Genomic DNA, 19967 nt, shown 5'->3' on the forward strand with positions numbered 1-19967 from the left:
CCCTTCTGAGGAAATCCCTCTTCCTTTAGAGAACACAAACAACCCCAGTTACCCAGCCTCACCCCAATCGCGCCCAGCTAGTTCCCCGACACTCTCTGCAGAACTTCCAGAGCTTCAGAGACCCCTTATCTTGTAGAGCATTATCCCCAACACCAGAAACACTGCATCTCCCACAACATTATAACATGACTTGAGGCGAATACTCCAGATACCCACAGAGAGATCTCAATTATACTTTACTTACGCAGCGGTAGGTCCTTTGGCTCATAGGCAAACTGGCGGTTAGAATATGGCCCAGTGATGTCAGCTCGCACAGTCAAAGAAGGGTCTGAAATCATATGAAAGCACCATGAGTTTTACCAAACAAAAATGTTTCCCAGTTTTTGTTGCAATCTTGATTCCTAGTCTTTGCACCTGATTTTGAATTTGCAGGATTGTACTACATCTATCAATGTGGCAGAGAACACAACCTCTGCCATCCTGACAAACTACAGTCAGTTACATTTAGTTATAATCGCCTCCCAAGCAGCTAGCTCTATCCACTGAAAGGAACTGCTGTGCCAGTCCATATGCGAAAAGGTTGGTGCACAACTGGCATCAGTTTTGACAGACATGAAAAAAATTGCAGCACCCAATCTAAACATGCAAGGTTGGCACAGGTAAGAGTGGTGGGGCAGTGCGGTGGGGGGAGTTGACAGATGGCGGGACTTGGCGATGCCGCGAGCGCAAGGAAAGTGGTTTTATTTATTTTTTTTCATTTAATTTTTCCTATCCCATTGTCTGTCGACTTCCCCCCACCCCGTCCCACCCCGCCGCTCTAACCTGTGTCTTGGTCTGTGCAGGTAACAGCGGTGGGGCCAGGTAAGGGGGATTGCGAGGGACGATGCCGAGGGAAAATTGATTATTTATTCAATTTTCCCTCTGAATCGTCCCTCAAAATCCCCCCTTACCCAGCCCTACCGCCGCACTGCTGTTACCTGCACTGACCGCAGCTGACGCCTGACTAAATACGGCAGAAGGTGGTGTAATGTCCTTTGTGTTTGCAAAGTTTCACAGTTTAGCTTTGCCAAAACTAAGAATTTTCTTAATTAAAAATATATATTTTTTGCAAATACTTAAATATTTTCACTGTAGGTGATGTCAGGAAAGCTGGAAAAGGTACGCACAATGTTTCTCTGCAAGTTTAACTTTTGTGAATATTTTTTATGAACAATGAAACTGCAGGAAAAGAGCACTATGGCTCTCTTTCTGACTCTCAGTTTGGGGTCAAACTCCATTTTAACTTAAATTGGGATTTTTGACTGCGAGATTTTCATCAGATAAAAATGTTGGGTCAAAAAGCGCATATTTTGGCTTTGTGAACCTTGTAATGAAGAAAAATGTCTACTATTAGTTTGTTATTGCACACTGAGAGGTGAAAATGGTGTTGTAAATTGAACAGCCACTACTTATAGTACCCCAACGGTACTGTATATTGTTGTTGCACCTGAGCCAGAATGAGGGCCTAATTTCTTCTGAAAATAAAATAATGTTGTTAATGATAAGGATGTGTGTGAAATAGATAGTTACCAAAGTCACAGTTTCTAACATCTTTGTAGTAAAGTGAAAAAAATTGCAGCTTTTGCATAGTTGCACATTTTTCAGTAGACCGTCATAAAGGTTACAGAAACACCTCTGTGCACATTGCTAATCAACTCACACATTTAGGGGCCGATTAGGATGGAGGATTTTCCGCCACCTCCGGCCCGGAGGAGGCGGAAAATCCTCTACGGAGACCCACTGCCGCATTACGATGGCTGGTGGGTCTTGGTTTCTGTCCGCTGCTTTTCCGCCGTGGTCGGATTACAACCGCGGCGGAAAAGCTCTCATTTGGCTGGCAGTGTCTATCAGACACCGCCAGCCAAATTAGGAAACATTAGTAAACATGCTTTTCCGCGGTGGTTTTTCCGCCGTGGAAAAGCATGTGTACTTTTGATTTTGGGGGCCCGTTGCGGGCCCCCAGGGTGTGGACGGGTGGGGGGTGCACATGGGGGGTACCTATGGTACCCCCCAGCATTTACATGCACAAAGCGGCAGGCACCGCGCGGTGCCTGCCGCTTTGTGCATGTAAATGTAAAACATGCACTTTTAACATTGCGGCGGGTGCTGCTTGAAGCAGCACCTGCCGCAATGTTAAATATCCAGGATGTGACCGCCAGGGTGGCGCTCACATCCTAATTTGCACGGAGGGACCGCCGCAGCCCATGCGGACGGTCCCTCCACCTCTGGGATGGCGGACGGACGCAAGTCCGTCCGCCATCCTAATCGGCCCCTATGTGTCTACAGCATGAAATAAAAGGATGAAAAGCTTGTGATCTCTGATGTAGCTTCCGGGTGGGGATGGAGGATGTTTGGGGTGCGACACCCTCCACAAATAAATGCATTCTTGGCTTGGTAGTTGGGTATGGGGGGGAGTGGGGGGGCTAAGTCAGATCTGCAATGGCTGTGTAATTTTGCTTCTCATTGATGTCATTTCACTAATAGGTATTAACTTGTTCATTTTTTGGACCGGGAACATAAATATAGGTAGTCACAGGTTTTCAAAATAAAGTCGTAAATCTGCACCCACAAATGTACACTTGAAAAGGAGCAAACTTTCAAGATTTGGGAACTTTTAAACATTGGCAGGAGGAGGCCTGAAAAGCTGCTCCATTCTCAGGGTTCCAGGCATACTACTGGTAATCAAGCCACCAAAAGGTGATGGGACAAATGCTTGCAAATAGTCTAACCACTTACAATTGCTCAAGGTAGCATTTCAAGACATCATTATTCACCCACCGTGCCACTATAGACAGAGGCCCATCTAATGTAAATCACTACTCACCCTATTACTCATGGGAACCGTCCATCCCAAGCCTTGGTCATGTCACCCTTCCATCCTGCGACCCCCTGTTTCGAGTAGGGAATTTTGAGATTCAAATCCCCTGTATCTCACTGACTAAGCTCCATGTCTGCTTGCAGTGCAGTGTGTAAGGAACCCACCTCACTGCCCTCCAATCTACTAGAGCTGATCATGTCCCTCTGATCCAATGTACGCTTGTTGCTGCTCAAATGTATTTCCTCTTTGAGATCTGTACAGCTATGTTCCATACAGTCATACAAGTTATCTGAAGTACACCATGTCCTTGTACAGGGGCTCATAGTGGTCAAACTTTATTATACCACCTCTGAACCATGAAAGACCAAAACTACCGGTGACTGCACTTCAGGTATCAGAAACTAAAACAAGACATTCAGTGATACTAAGTAAAAACCCTAGAGGGGCCAAAAAAACTGGAAAAACATTAACATTCAGCTTCATGAAGTCATTCTTCCCCAGTGGAACAGTGACAAACACAATGCACTTGGCACAGTCTTAATCAGGTGTATCTTGTTTCCAGAAAAAATGGGCCGTGATACATTACTCCTCCACACTGGCTAACAAGTGCTCTCTGCACATGCTCACCAAGGTGCATTTTATAATCAGAAAAAAGGGGCTTGCTTATAAGCCCATTCCGCAGCGGGTGTGTCACTTTTTTTGATGCACCGGCCACGCAGTGTGCCTTCCCATATTTACAAGGCCGCATAAAGCCACCCTGCGTGACTTTTCATGACTTTGTAAATATGGCCCCCTTTTACGCATTACTCTGCGTGAAAAGTGCGTTCTATGGGATTTCCCAACCAACATTCTTGGGGCCTGATGCATTCCCAGATTTACTAAGTTTCCGACAGATCGCTATGCCTTTCCAGGGGAAGCGTAAGGGAGGCACAACGAGAATAAATACCTTTATTTCTCCTTGTTTTTCCTTTTTCTATGTGTGCTGCAGAATGCAGCACACATAGAAAAAAAGAGGAAACCCTCTTGTTTTTGTGCCTTACAATGCAGACAACCTTGCACCATGGCGCAAGGGTGCCTGTGCCGGTTCATGGCTGCCCAATGTGCGCCATTGCAGGGGAAACGGACAAGAATGCACTGTATCTTGCAGATACGGCTTATTGCTGACTTTTTCTTTTGAGGCACAGCAGTGCAGCAGGAAAGCCTGCTGCACTGAGCGGCATCCGGATATTATAAATGAGGCCCGAAAGGGTCTACTCACAACAGCATTTTGGGGCATACCTTTATGAATTGGTTCCAAAACTTAGAAAATTTGAATAAAAAGGAGAATTTGCACAATATCCATATACCATTAGAAGAAATAAAAAGAAGGGTGCCTTACAAGCAGGGATATAGATGTGCCATGACGGCTTCCCAAAGGAATGTTAAGAGTATGAAAAAGTACTCCAATAGTATCTTTCCCGCACTCATTAAAGCTCCTGTGAATCAGTCCTTTAGAGTCCTTACTTTAGTTCCACACTCATCAAGATTTTTCCTGACAAACACATGCTACCACACCTGGTCAACCTTAGAAACCTTGTTCAACCCAAGCAGTGTCTTGCAAAACCATCAAATAAAGTTTACAGATCTCTAAATAATACCAAAGAGCAGGGCCAAGACTAAATCTGGAGGTAACCAGGGCACCAAACTATGGCGACACACTCTCCTCAGAGGTCACTCGACTCCGAAACGAACACTCATCCTGGAACTTGTGCATCAAACAATGTAACACGTGCAGTCTTCCATATACCAAGTGTAATGCACTCAGGAGTCTTACTACCAGAAGTCACGTGAACAAAGAACACTTTGATAGAAGCAGGAAACCAATTGGATAAATCACATGAACAAGAAGTACCAAAAAATAAATGACTGAATTTTGATCACAAGTCATGAAAAACTATAACTGACAAACTACATAAAACACAATAACTAAGACATTTCCACTTTTTAAAATATAGATAAGAAACACATGTACTCTAGGATAAGTGCATTTTATATCATCCCAAAATAGACCTCAACACATTGCAGCTTAAGAAATGTATAAGGCAGGAAGACCACTATTAAGCTGGATAGACTCCTTTCAATACTTTTGAAGCCGGAATAATAAGAAATGTGGCAGTAGTATCCTCTTACACTACACTGGCCACTCAGTACACATGGCCTAAAATGTCTTAATGCCCTCGCTGGTGAGGCATGCAGAACCTTACCGTGCATGTGTTTGTGTAAGAATGTGTTGGGACTGAAGAAAAAGTATCTTCTGTGTGTGTACTAACTAGTGAACCCTCTTACACACACAGCACTATGAATTGTCTTAAGTAAAAGGCACAAATCTGCCATCCACTCCTTTCTTTGTCCCTGAAATTTGCTTCCTTTCCTCCTTCTCCTCGCCTTGGCCAACTATACTGTCTTGGTATAAGACAGTGTGGGTGACTCCTGTGTAGTGACATATTCCATGTGCGGGAGTCTGTCATGAAGTCTTTGAACCATCCCTGTACTTGGACTTGCATCCTCTTCATTTGGGAGATGTGCTCCAATCCAGAGATGTCAAATGTCTTCTTCTTCATGTTTCTGGTACCTTATCAGCCAGAGTAAACGGATGTATGACGTTACAACGCATGCTATTACAACGCATGCCTTTACGACGCAAGTTTTACAACGCAAGTCATTTCAACGACTTGCGTTGGGGGCGCTGGATAGTGAATAGTTTAATTTACTATTCCAACACCAGTCCCCGTGGATAGTAGGGAAGGTGTTGGATAGTAAATGAAAACTATTCCCTATCCTAGAGCGCCCCCCAGCGCAAGTCGTTGTAATGACTTGCGTTGTAATGGTTGTGTTGTAATGGTAGTGCGTTGTAACAGTTGCGTTGTAAAGGATGTTTCCCAGAGTAAACTGATGGCAAGACCTTCCACCCAACCACTAGCTGAGGCATGGCTATCCCAGTCTACTTTCCATCTGCGCTGGTGATACCCTCAGGTATTGACTTGACACATATCACTACTTGGGAGCCGCCATTTTCAATGATAAGTTCAGCACAAGGTTAGGCCGGCAATTGTGACACTAGTATTTTCCCAAAGGGTTCATGTTAGGGCAATGCTTTGAGAACAGGATGGGCTTCCATGAGCCAGACACAAAAACTTGCATGGTCACATTATAGTCACAGCCTCAAGGAGTGTGGTTCTGTCCTGGGATTAAGAGAATTTATTTTGGTTTCCTTTCTGGCTGTGTTTAACATAATTCTTGTGTTTGTAAAAGGTCCTTTGCACTAATATTCGCCACAAAATTGATCTTGAAACTAGAATGTTTACTGTCATTATTCATTTTGAGTCATTGAAAGGTACTGTTCAAGGGTAAACAACATGTATAGATTTTCAAGCAAAGGTGGTCTGCTCTTTCTAAGATCTTGAAACTTTGTTAAAAAGAATGGTAAAGTGAGGTAACAGTGAGTTACTTGTCAGCATGACCACCTGACACGTGTCTGATTTTGGCCCAGCCCTATCAAATCTCCACTAGCTCTGGAAGGCCAAGACATTTATTTTTTGTAGCACATTTTAAAATAGATTTTGAATGTGAAGAGTACAGCAACTCATCATGAATGGGAATTGGGCACCGTTTTAGATAACACAAAAAGAATATCAAAGATCCCCCCTTGTTCTTCAAAATGTATATAAATTGCAGACATTTTTTTCTCAACTAATCGAAACCTCTCCAGGAACAATGCAAAAGGAGCATTTATTAACACTGACAGAGTCATGAGTAATTATTTGCCGGATGTACCAGTCAAATAATACTTTGTAGTGCACTTCCAAAACCCAGCACACAACACTGTACAATGTTTTACTTAGATCTCTCCATGAGTGTGACCATTCTTGATCCATAGGCATTGTCCCCAGTAATCCAGACGATCTATCAGCATGGGGATGTGTTGGAGATGCCATTTCATTCAGGAGTGTCTGGCATAACTCAGAGGTGGTCCCCTCTGTGCCCTTAGCCACTCTAAGAAACTTCTCCATTAGTGTTGAGTCCCTGGAGATATTCTCTTTAACCCCTCCCCTGCGGGTCTAATTCCCCCGCTGTGTTAAGGGGCGGGGGAGCGCGCAGCGCCCCGGTGCTCATGACGAGCTCGGCTCGTGATGCAGCACGGTGGCGCTGTGCTCATGATGAGCTGAGCTCGTCATGACCACTCCCGTTCCAATGGAACACCCAGCACAGCAGGGGAAGTATCTCTACTTGAATTATCTCCACAACGGTCATGACGAGCTGAACTCGTCATGAGCACAGCGCGACCGTGCCTCATGACGAGCTGAGCTCGTCATGAGCACGCAACGGGTTAATAGTTGGGTGGGGTAGGCAGTGTCTGATTTGAGCATAATGTAATTTGTCTGATTTTTCAAGAAGAAAGTCCTCCTTACAGTCCTCAAATGACTTAATGGTCCCGTTATTGAGTAAGTCTCTCACCATAACCAGTTCCATGCACGCCACTTGTTAAATTGTCCAGAAGTATAGGCCGAGTGAAGGATGGGTTGAACTTGATGGGCTAGTCGGAGGAAGGATATGTAGTTACAGGAATTTTTTATACATCCCAGACCTGTAGTGTAGTGTTTGCCCAGGTACTTAAGTAGACATTATGATGTCTTTTCATTGTAGGAACCTACACTAGATCCCAGAGATATCGGCCCACCAGATACCTGGCCACATGGAGACACGTTTTTTAAGAAACCCCGGTACTCTGGTCTGCCAAAATGTGATGTTGGCATACTGCACAGTACGTGCGGATACTGGGTAAGGCTAACCCTCCCTACTTTGGAGAACATTGTACCCTATATGCCACTCTCGGTCTCCCAACTCCCCAGATATATTTTAGGAAGCGTTTTTCAGGGATTTAAAGATGTTGTCTTGGATGAATATTGGAAGTGCTTGAGCTCATATAGTAGCCTAGGTAATATGTCCATTTGACATTTATTTTTTAAAAAGACGTATCTGCCTTTGTCATCTAGTTCCTTTAAGAGCTGAATGGCAAAATACCCAGTGTAGTCATGTAAACAAAACTGTAGCGATATGACACGTCTTTGTAGCCTAAGTCACATGTCAAGAAGAGCCATTACCTTCCTCCATCTTTAGTGTCCTATGGGTGCTTCTTATAGTGCAAATTGAAGAAACATTAATGATGGCAGAAGAACAGAGATCCCAAGATTGAAACTCTTTTAAAGCTTTCCATCCATTCAAGCAGGATTACTTTGGCAGAGGTCCTTCCCTACTGCTGGCCTTATTTTGTGTCGATCAGATCACATACTCAGCTTCCACTCACCTATGAACATAATCCTGGGTACATATTGGCCATCTGGAGACAGGTTCTTGTCTGTTGTTTCATACTGTGGGAATTACAAAGAGAAGAGATAAAGAGTACAGAAAAGGAAGAGGATCCCTTAGCAGTATGTACAGATAAAGGCATGTTTGCTGCATTCAGAAGGTCCTCCTTTAACTAAGAGACTGAGATACAGTTGGACAAAAGGAGACATTTAATCATTAGTTCCAAGTGGCTACAGTATAACGAATGTGTCAGCAGGAGCATACACCCTCCTAACTAAGCCTCCCTCAGTTACTATCAATTGGTCCATGTTAGCTTATTCACTGTATTTCAATTTGCATCACAGAATCCCAAAGATGAGCAAGGGACACACAGGGGGACAGAAGGCCGGGTTAAAATGCCTTTGCATTCTGTTCTTATAAAACATGTCCTTCCGAAGGGTAGGGAGAAATATTCGATACCCCATTGTAATATCAATGTTGGAATATCACCATGTCAGTAATTGGGAAGGTGGTGCTGCAGGTGTTGACTGACTGATGTATTGGTTATTTTGATTAAAGTGGGAAAATTACTGGATTTTTACATAAATAGAAAGGGTGTGAAATTGTTTAGGTATTTTTTCTTCCTGACGAAAACCTGCAAGGTGAGTGTTGGCGTTATCGTCCTCTTCTGTGGATTTCAATTTAAGTATGGTAAGAAGTATGGGCCACAAATGAGAATGTCTATTTCAGCTTTACATGTTGAACCTGAGGTCGAAGCTGATTGCTTCTCAATACCTACTTGGGTCCAATCAATGATCAGGTCCTTCTATCATGTCTCTCAAGCAACATTGTTTGCCTAACCACCTATTATACACAGCTGTGAGCCAGTAAAAAGATTTTACACTAGTATGGCTGCCCCCATCCTGATGAAGTCCCATTCAATGTTTATCTACGTGTTGAAAAATATCAGCACACATTTAAATTGCCACATTTCCAAATTGTTTAACTAAATATTTTTGACATAATAATGTCTGCATGTTTTTTTTTTAAATTTGTATTTCAGCTGCTGTGCAATGTCCTTGATGGATGGCCGTGCCAATAACAGCACAACTTAGCAGTCCCATTGGGAAGATATTCTGGATTGTTGATGATTTCTGGAAATACTCTATCGTGGTTCATTTTGCAATTATATACTTATCTTTAGAGTGATGCTTTTTCACACATTGATGAGTGTTTAGCTTTTTCAATCATGTTTACCTGATTCTCAAAAACAAAGAAACCTTTTCGGGTTTTTGATATAGCATATATATATATTATTTTTGAAATGCATTTTAACAAACGTTTTAACATAAACATGAATGCCCAACGCAGACTCTGTTACCTGACCATGGAAACTGGCATACCAGCCAATTACTCATTAAGACCCAATTGTTAAATCTGGTACTGAAATATCCCTGTGATACAGCTTGTATCTCAAGTGCTCTCAGTATATTTTTACCCAAACAAAGAAATAACATTTATTAATGGGTAATCACATACTCAATGGTATTGGCATTCATGCTGCATGTGTTATCACTCCTAGCACTGTGGCATGGCCAGGAACCACCTGGTGGCAGTTACCTAATAAAACACATTCTTGAGAACCATTTGCTTCAAACTACTTTCCCACTCATTTTACCACAGAGCTCATTGACTTTGTATTTTCACTACAAACTTGCATGAGTTTTTACTCACGGTGAGGTTGATGAGAATGAAATCTTCTGCCAGTTTCTGGGCTTCCTGGCTTTCAACAAACACCTTCTTCAGGGCTATGAGGGAAAAATACACTTAGTTAGCCACATCATTGCAGAATAGCATTATCCAAAGTTTCTCAAACAATTGTTTTACTTCACAATCCCTATTAAATTCACAAGGTTCTAATGATGTGCAATAAACTAATGACGTTGGAATGGACCGACCATTCTAAACTCTAATCACTGGTCACAGCTTGACCTGGTCAGTTCTTTGCCACTTCTTGTCAAACAGCTGAATTTTGCTATGGGTCGTCTGTAAATGTCTCTTTATTTCACACATCAATAGCTTCTGTAGATAATGACTCTTGTGACTTTGTAGACTGGCACATGAGCTAGGTTGACATAAGAGGCTGACTGGGTCATGAAGACTGGAGCAGTAGAGTTGCTTGGTTTGAGCACTAACATTCATTAGGAGCTGAGCACAACGTGTGCTCCTGAACTGAATCCAGCAGGCACCATTAGACACCACTAAAATTAATGTGCTGCGTTACATACTACTTGCCATATGCCTTAGTTAGACATTTTCCACAAAAATAGAGTAGATGTTAAAAAATCATATACCAGCAACAAAATCTAATGAAACTATTTGTAACTGGTCAACTGGAATTGGCAACAGGTTTGCATACCAAAACCCTAAACTGTAAATGAGGCTCATGAATTTAACATAGACAATGCAGACATGATGATGATAAGAATTTTACAGCTTATTGCTTCACTCCAAGGGTTGCATACCATAGAAAATACATTAGGGTAGAAAATGAATTATATACTTCACAAATGTTTGAAAACATGTAGTTTCCCTCCATAACTGTTCACTTAGTGAGATTTAACAAGAGAGAATCCTGGGTGTCCACAGTTGTAGTGTGTTCTGAGCAGGGTCCATTATAAGTGAGGTATCATCTCATCTCATTTCAGCCTGGCAAAATAAACCTTTTGCCGGTCATAAACCCTCCTTTTTATTACAGTTACGTCACCCCTAGGAAAAACCCTAAAAAGCCTATTGAGGAGGGTGCAGTGTATTTACAAAGTTGGAAGTGTACTTTTAACTTGTACTTGTCCAGCTAGTGAAAAACTCTTAAAATCTTTTCGGTGGCTGTGTAACTCACCATGCATTGATGCCAAACTGAGATGGCGCTGTGTTTTTTATCACAAATGCCATGATTTGCAATTCAGTTTCTACGGCGATACTTGAAAGTGACACTACTTATACCCTAGGCCTGTAACTTAGATGCTACTAGTGGGCCTGCCACACTCATTGTTCCACCTACTTAAGCAACCTTTTAAACATGCCTTGGGCCTGCCTTGCAGCCTGTATATGCAGGTCAAACTGCCATTTCAGCCTGGCAAAATAAACCTTTCGCAGGGCATAAACCCTCCTTTTTATTACAGATACGTCACCCCTAGGAAAAACCCTAATAAGCCTATTGAGGAGGGTGCCGTGTATTTACAAAGTTGGAAGTGTACTTTCAACTTGTACTTGTCCTGCTAGTGAAAAACTCTTACATTTGTTTTTCCCTATTGCAAGGCCTACCTCTCCCATAGGATAACTTTGGGTTACCTTATTACATTTCAAAAAAGTGGTAACTTCTAATTGGGAGCTGCTAGGAAAGTTTAGTTTGGTCTCTATAGAATTGCACTTTTAAAACTTCTTGAATGGTAAAGTTGGATTTTAAGTCACAATTCTGAAAATGCCACTTTTTGGTAGCTGTGTAACTCACCATGCATAGATGCCAAACTGAGATGGCGCTGTGTTTTTTATCACAAATGCCATGATTTGCAAGTCAGTTTCTACGGCGATACTTCAAAGACGCTTTGTGCTTTGTTCTAACTCAATCAAATATTGTGGCATAAATTTCTCAGGACTTGACAGTCTTTGAGGACAAATTGCCTTAAAGTTTCAATTTTGCTTGATTTCTTAAAGGATCCATTTTCAAATTAAGAAATCATCTTGTCCTGGAGATTGTCTTGTAGATGGACAACATAATTAGACCAAAAGGTCAGCCAACATACCCATTTTCATAATTGAAATATTATTATTGTACAAAAAATTCTTACCTGATGTATATGGACATTTCTGTGTAAATAGGTACTAGAAATGAGTTATTGACATGAGTCACAAGCAGACATTTTGTTGAAGAATTGTTAGTCTCTGTTACTCTTGTTTATGTGAATATTGTTCTGTACCCTTAAACTGAATCTATTTGAGAATAAACCTTAACCAAAGAATACACCTGGTCCTTATTTTTGTTATTGATCTATTTCGTTTGTGATTAAGTAAATTGATTTTCAGGATTCATGTTTTTGAGGCCACTATTTGGGCACTCACAAGTGTAACTAAAAAGTATTAATTATTTTTTGCATATCTAAATCAAATCCCTTCTAGGCACCTTTACTAGATAATATATTTTGTTACCCAAGCTCACAAGGGTTTATCGGGTTGCCCAATAAATATAAATAATCCTTTTAGAAAGTTGGCATTTTCCTTTCGCATCCATTTGGTGCCTACAGCCTATATCCTGTGACACATGATAAGGTGCAGCTGGCAGTTGGCCTTTGTGTGTTACTCCCAGACAGTGAGATGAAGGGGAAATAGATTTGCCACCCTGCCAAATAGATTTGGCAGGGTGGACCATCTCTGACATGATAGGGAGGCAGAGCTGTCATCTCCCACACTTGCAAATCCCAAAGACTCTGCCTCAAAACACTCACAACGGGTTTCACACCAGTCTTTGGTGAACCAAGACAAACTGGGCCCAGGGCAGGGGGACAGAAAATTACAGACACCTCTGTAGGGGAGGACTCTAGAAGCTTCTCACTTTTCAAAGTGGGCACCAGGTTTAATTAGCAGGCCCTCACACCCAACTCTTCAGATCACTTCCGGACCTGTGGAAGACTTAGAAGAAGGACTGCTGTGATACTCTGCAGCATGAAGGATAGCTAGTCTGCTGCCCTGCTGCCTAAGTAAGAAGGGCTAGACGGGCATCTTGAACCTCGGTCCACTCCAATGGCTTGTTGACTAGCCTCCTGATCAGAGCTCAAGGACAGAAAAGGCTCCAACCACTTTTACTCCTGCACCTTGACTCTGCTTGCTGTGAGTCCTATTCCCCCCCCAAAGTACTGTCTTTCCAGTCTTGTACCCTTAGAAGTCGGTCTGAAGGTTCTCTGCCAGCCTACCTGTGGTCCCCATCAGGAACCAATGTAGTGTGATGTATCTCCTCGCAGCTCCACATCAGAATCGCTGCTGCGTGACACATCACAGACACAGGACCTCGCATCACAGCCCCACAGCTCTTCATGACTGCCTCAACACGACACATCCCTGATGCTGGATTTTGCATCATCTGCAATGATGCAAGAGCTCACTCCTGAGCCCTGCTGATAGCTTCATTGACCTCGCCGGTGCGCGTCGCATCTCGACACCAGACACCAAAACTCGATACCCAGACCACGAGGTACTGCCTAGTGGCCTAACCTGACCCTTTATGCGGCCCGCGGTCCATCACAGTTGGTCTGAGCTTGTGGCTTTGTCCCTGTCCAGCATGACTAGATAACCACAATTGGCCCATTGTGCTTTGAAGCAATAGTCTTACTTGAATCTATAAAATTGCATATCTCTTTTTCCACTCATTTAATTTAGGCTGTATTGGTGTCAAATAATTTATTAAATTCCACTCTACTTTTTGAAATTGGGGTGGGATTTTTCTTGTGTTGTGTTTTCACTTTATTACTGTTGGAAGTGCTGAAAAAATACTTTACACATTGCCTCTAATTTAAGCCTAACTACGTTGAGCTATGCTAGCCGAGGGTTAAGCACAGGTTAGTTTTGGGTGTCTTGTGTGTCACCCTAAGGGGAATTGTGTTTGCTGCTTGAGTAGGTTTTCAACCCCCTTCAATCTGGAACCCAGTTTCCTACATGAGTTAATGAGGGTTTACCTTTGCCTTCTTTGAAAGGTGTTCACCGCAAGACTAACCAACTTCCCTATGCATGTGCACTGTGTAGAAATCATGGGATGCCATAGTCCCAGTTCTGATCTGTGAATGCCCTGACTCCAAGCCTTGCCTTACCTTGGCTGTGTTTGCAGTCCTCAAGATGGTGGATGACCATCAACGGCTTTTGGCTGAAAAGTAAGAAAGGTACAGTGTGAATTGTGACAGGACCACCAGGATTAATATGCCAGAGTTTATATAAAATGCACTGAATTGAGCCAATCTCTCTCTATATACCTACAATTTCTTAAATAAAGGCCTTAAAACAAGTAGGGGCCGTGTTGGAGATAGGACTTCAGGAGACTACATTACACCCCTGGTCTTAAGGAGGGTAGATTAAGGTAGCATGTGATAGTGACAGTAAAGCGCAGATCAGTTTAGGAATCCTTAGTATCCAATATGGCCTGCTGGACCTTATAACCCTCACCACATGGGCAGCAGATGTCCTTTAAAATGTCTACATGCCCACAGCAATTCAGCAGTTTATGCAGATCAACACATGTTCTTTAAAACTATACAGACTACATCTAAAAAATGGTCCTAGCTTCATACTCCCCTGGGGAGGTCCATTATTCTGGGAAGTAGGGAACATGTTTTTATGAGGAGTAGTGGTACCATCTGCTCAGATTAACCTCTCTTCTAGTTGCCCCTTTGAAATGTGTTTGATTGGTACAGTCACTCACTAGAGTTCTCTTGTGACTGACCAGAGACATTCAGCCACAATGGGGGCATCTACAACAAAAAACAGAATCGCCAGCCCCTGCCAGCACCCAGTATGATCCAGCTTGTATACCGCAGTACAGAGGAAAATTAAGGGTAGGTGTCTGTGGGGTTTGCTTGACCATAAGGGGATGGGTGGCGATGGGGCTAGGCCATTGCCAGGTTGTTGCCACCCAAACCATTGGCCATGCACAGATTGGGTTGACTACCTATGGGACGATGGGCACAGGGCCTGGCTGCAGGCCAGTCCCAGTGTCCACACCTCCACTGCTTATAGTGAAAAGGTATGCTCAATGAGGGAGCTGGTAGAATCCAATAAAAAAACAGAAATTCATTAAATTGAGGTTATAGTGAAGTATGGTAATAATATCTAACTTTAAGTGTAAAAATACTAGAAATTCACTGTAAAAAACAGAGTATATGTGTGTGTGTGTGTGTGTGGGTGGGGGGTGGGTGTGCGTGGGTGTGGGTGTGTTTTTGTGTGTTGCAACATTGTTTGCAGCACTGTGTACTCAGCGAATATGTATTTAGTTGCCGATGAGGCTACATTGACATAGTGTTCACTTTTTGACTTGCTTGTTCATCATAATTATCATCAACATGTTACTCTATGATGGGAAGACGTATTTTTTACCTGAAAGAAGTGGTTTGCTTTGAAATATAGTCATTTATAATCTGGGACATTAAAAGCTGCTTTTTTGTTTATTAATTGCTGATTGCTCTCTTAGAATCACCTCTACTCTTGCGTTTACCAGAATTTAAATGAGCATCCTAACTCCTCCCCAGACACAACCTTTGTTTAGTGATGCCCTACCCATCATGCTTGCCCCCTGCCTACAGAACACAAAAAGAGGAGTGAGGCCTCAGCATTTGGCTGTGATCAATAGAGACAAAAGACTGGATTTCACCTAACTGGTCCCCTTCACCTTGCATAAACAGCTTATGCAGACCCAAATCTTCCCCTTCCGTTTACTACAGGACAATGCTTCAGAAGTATATTCTGCTGCCTCTTTCTAACAAAGTCTTCAATTAATTTATACAGGGAGCCTGGTCATCATCATCCTCACCCCAGGGTCTGGATCTCTACCCATTTAGCCATTAGAATGAAGGCAGTACACTTCTGCTGTATGAGGAATCTGCCCTTGCCCTCCATCTTTTGCTGTGCTACAAAGAAAAGCATAAAAAATGGATCCGTATTTGCATTTATAATGAAACCTGTTAGGCACACTTAAGGATGAAAATCACCAGCTATATACTCCAGCATTTGCAGAATCTCCTTCTCGATGTTTCCTTTATTTACCCTTTCCTTTTCTCACATTGATATGATCTTGAGGTTACTACTACCTTTGAACAGAACTTTAAAGCTCTCCGTATTTCCATGTGTATTTGTCAATCCATTGTAAATGTTTCCAGGTCCTCAGATGGACAGCAGTCCTTGCTGTGCAGTAGACTAGTGTTAGCAGAGAATATTGGTTGCCTAATTGTAGTGCATATCAAAAGCACCCAATATTTCACCTTCTTTAAATGCAAATAATGCAGTTCCTTTCTACTGTCTTGCATCCCAAAAATGAATGGTATCTCAAAAAGCATCCTTTACATTTCAAATTCTGACTTAGAAAAGTGAACCTTACCTGAAACATATGATTACTGCCTCTCCTTTTTTTCTTTCAAATGTCCCTCTTATTGCTTTCCATCCTCTGCATGCGTCCTCCATCTGAGCACAACTTTCTCAAAGTCACATGCATGTTTACCTTAATCTATGATTGTTTTTCTGCAAATAACCCACACAACCTCTCCTCTTTGAAATTCATACCTATGCAACCTAACAATACCTAATCTCCTCAAGATCATCAACTAACATCACCAACCATCTCAAATGTCACTGACCATGTCATGAGTGATGTAATATGTGAGATCATAAGCAGTGCATTGCGGTGGCATAAGTTATAGTTAGCACAATGAACTATAACTGCTGAATTTTACTTGTTTTGTATGAGAGAAATCTGAGCCTAACTATAACATCCCTGTAACTTTTGTTTTTTTCAGTGAATTTCTAAGTTTTTTTAATTCCATTTCCTAACTATAACATCCCTGTTACCTTTAGTGTTTTCCATGAATTTCTAAGGTTTTTTAATAGAAAAATGTGTAACTGGTATTCACATTTGCAGAGTGGTGGAGAAAGGGGGTGGGGTCCCTGACTAGTTCGCAGGAATACCGCTGTAAGCTACTTACTGGAGGTGCCAGAAGGGCTACTTGGTCCATAGGTCCCTCAGCATCCAGGAGTACTATGTTCCCCTGACCAGTATGGCACCAGGAGGCGTGTTTGCAGAGTGGTAGAGAAAGGGGGCATGACCTCTGTAGTCTTCACTGTATTTGTACTCTGTGGAACTTACTGGAGGTAACAGGAGAGCTAGTTGGTCCCAAAGGACCCTCTGCAACCAAGGGGCTTCATCCCCCAACCAGCAGTGCGCCAGGAGGTGCATTTGCAGAGTGGTGGAGAAATGGGACGGGAATCCAGTGACTTGCTGGTTGTTTTTGGTTCTTTAAGGGATGGGGTGCGTGGCCCCCATTCCATGGGCCAATTTGTGCCCCAAGGACCCCTTCCCCCAGGGCCCAATCTCTTTTTAAAATTATTATTAATAATAATAATAATAATAATAATAATAATTGGAGGGGGCGTGTCCCCCTCCTCGTCCAGTTTTGGCCCTGGGTCTCCATCCACTGGCAGCTCAGCCTCTTTTGTGGCTGCTAAGTCACTCTCTTAGCAGTGTTGGGGACCACGGGGGAGCCTCAAGATCAAGACCCCTAGGGTCCCTGCCAGCTTGCCATCTCCTGTGAAAGTGAGTATTGCTTTTACACATAGGGAGCTGCTATCATGCAACTTCCTGTGTGTAAAAACAATTGTACTCCACTTTGAGAAAGCGAGAGCAAAATGCTCATGCTTGCGCAAAGTGGAACACAGTTTGCTATGGTTTAGCAGAAGTGGTAAAACTCTCGCCAAGCTGTAGTAAACAGCTATGTTCATGGAGTGGGCACCCCAAGTCGTAGCAGGGCCATGTATGGATTCAAGAGAGGGGCCGTGAGGCTCCCCTCTTTTCTTAGAATTTGCATGGGGGTCTCTGGGGAGGTGGTAGTCCCCAGGGCTGAGGGGATCCATGCGCCCACCCATTAATTACAATTAAAGCCCAGGGATGTGGCAGCCCCTAGGCTGCAGGGGGTCAATGCAGCCCCCAGCATTCTGTAAACAAAAAGCCCCTGGGCGGTGTTAGTCCCTGGTACTGGGGGGTCCACGTGGCCCCCAATTAATTACAGTTACAGCCCTAGGGAGGAGGCGGTACCCGGATTGTAGGGGGAGGTCTGTGCTGCCACCCACATTTTTACTTGTAAATCCCCGGGAAAGTGGCAGTGTCTAGGTCTAGTAGGGGTCCAAGAGGTCCCCATTTAACAAATAAAGAAGCCCCGGGGAGGAGTGGTCCCTTGGGTTTGATTAAACCCTAGGAGGGGGCCCCATGCTCACCCCTCCTTTATTTTATATATGCCCCCGGGATTTGGCCAGTCCGGGTCCTTCCTATAAAGGACGCGAGGGAATCTATTCTGGTTTTTTTCCAATTTTGCCATGAATCCACAGATCCACCCGCTAATTCGTGGCAACATTGGAAAAAATATCTTTTTTTAATGCATGGCAAGGTCCCTGTGGGGACCCCTCACCATATTTGGGAGTTCAGGGTATTCCTACCCTGCCCCCTTTTGTTCATATTTTGCTTTTTTGTGAGACTCGGATTCATGCCAAGTTCCAAGATGGCGGCCAACACTTCCTGGATAAAATGTTTGCAGCCAATCAAATTTCAGTAGGATCCGCGAGTCCCATGCAAGGACACACATGCCCAGATATCTATATTTTTCAAACTTAAATATCTCTGAAAGTCTAAAAACAGCTAATATGAATAATCCTTGCAAGTTCAAAAACAGCTAAAATGAACAATCCTTGTAAGGACTGTTCATATTAGCCATTTTTGAACTTGCAAGGATTGTTCATATTAGCTGTTTTTGAACAGTAATACTTTATTCAGGTTCTTGCAGAAACAATGGAGTATAAAGAACTAATTTTTACACTCGAGAAGCATTTTATTAGCGAGCACTGAGTGACGTTGGTAAATGTTTGTTAAAAGTCTGTCTGACAATTGTAGCCAAGAGTGTGGTGACTTCAAGCACTGGAATGTTGACAGAAATAGGTTTCACTAATTGCGCCTTTCGAGCGTGTGTCTGGAAAAGCATTCAGACAATATTTTGGCCATTTTTGTTGGGAAACAAGAAATACACTCATAATGCACTTTTAAAAGAGGAAGTCAATATGTGGATATTTAAATGTTGATTGACACTCAGGGTATGAACTTGCTATTGTAGCATGACACGTAATTTAGTTTAAGTTTTAACTACTTATGTGCAATAGCATGTCGAAGTTCAAGCAGGAAGGGATTATAACATTTGTTTGAATTTATCCCATGACCTCGAGCGTTGCAGAATTGTATAAAGAGAAATGAGTGCAAGAAACCCACAAGTATTTTGTCTATGTTTATGCGAAAAAAGAGTATATAAAGGGTTTTAAAATGGTGCTCATTAGGTGACAAAGGCTGTTGTGTACAGCCAAAGTGTGTCCTGTCCAGAGTGGCCTGATGGAATAAACTTAATGCAATAAAAAAATGGCGGGAGGTAGAGGTTAAGGTTAGGTTCACCCTCCTTACTAAATGCAGTTTCATAACATCCGGAATACCGGAATTAGAAACCTAACCATAGGAAGAACAGGGATTCCACTGAACATGTGTGACCCCTCTTTCCAGACAGAAAAATACTTTTCTAGAGTCCCCTCACCCACCAGAGGACACTGGAGGATTGAATGATATCCCATGGGGGCAATTTGCTAAATGATGCATTTCAAGTCTAGTTCCAGCCTTTAGCAAAAAACTGCCATAGGCTACAATGAAGTGGTCCTGATGCTGGGGATGCAGGATGAAAAGATGTTCAAAGATACTCCTGGTGCTGTGGGGTCGACGGGGGGAGTTGGGTGCGATTCTTTGGTCCACTGGTAAGGTGTGGTGATTTTGGTTACTGAACTTAGGGTCCCATGGCGTCCTCTTGGTGACAGTAGAAGGTCAGCTGTGGCTCAGCCACACAGAGGTCACAGAGAATGTCCTTGGTGGCGACTAGTTCCCCTCTTGGGTAACCAATCTGGAATCTGACAGTTGTCTCGTGCATAGCAGACAGTGCAATTTTTGACTATGTTACTA

General features: G+C 42.9%; 1 protein-coding gene across 2 annotated transcripts in view; it reads right to left on the bottom strand.

The window, feature by feature from the left end:
* Window positions 1-19967, bottom strand: part of LOC144785886 (anterior gradient protein 2 homolog) — a 69982-nt gene that overhangs the window by 9900 nt on the left and 40115 nt on the right. For both annotated transcript variants that reach the window (XM_078664753.1, XM_078664752.1), the window contains 4 exons: window positions 14041-14093; window positions 9917-9990; window positions 8202-8265; window positions 245-328 (listed from right to left, as the gene is read on the bottom strand). In XM_078664753.1, coding sequence (XP_078520879.1) covers window positions 245-328; window positions 8202-8265; window positions 9917-9990; window positions 14041-14093 — 275 coding nt within the window. The remainder of the gene's footprint in view (window positions 1-244; window positions 329-8201; window positions 8266-9916; window positions 9991-14040; window positions 14094-19967) is intronic.

Source organism: Lissotriton helveticus, chromosome 10 (assembly GCF_964261635.1).
Source record: "Lissotriton helveticus chromosome 10, aLisHel1.1, whole genome shotgun sequence".
In the NCBI taxonomy this organism is placed as follows: domain Eukaryota; kingdom Metazoa; phylum Chordata; class Amphibia; order Caudata; family Salamandridae; genus Lissotriton; species Lissotriton helveticus.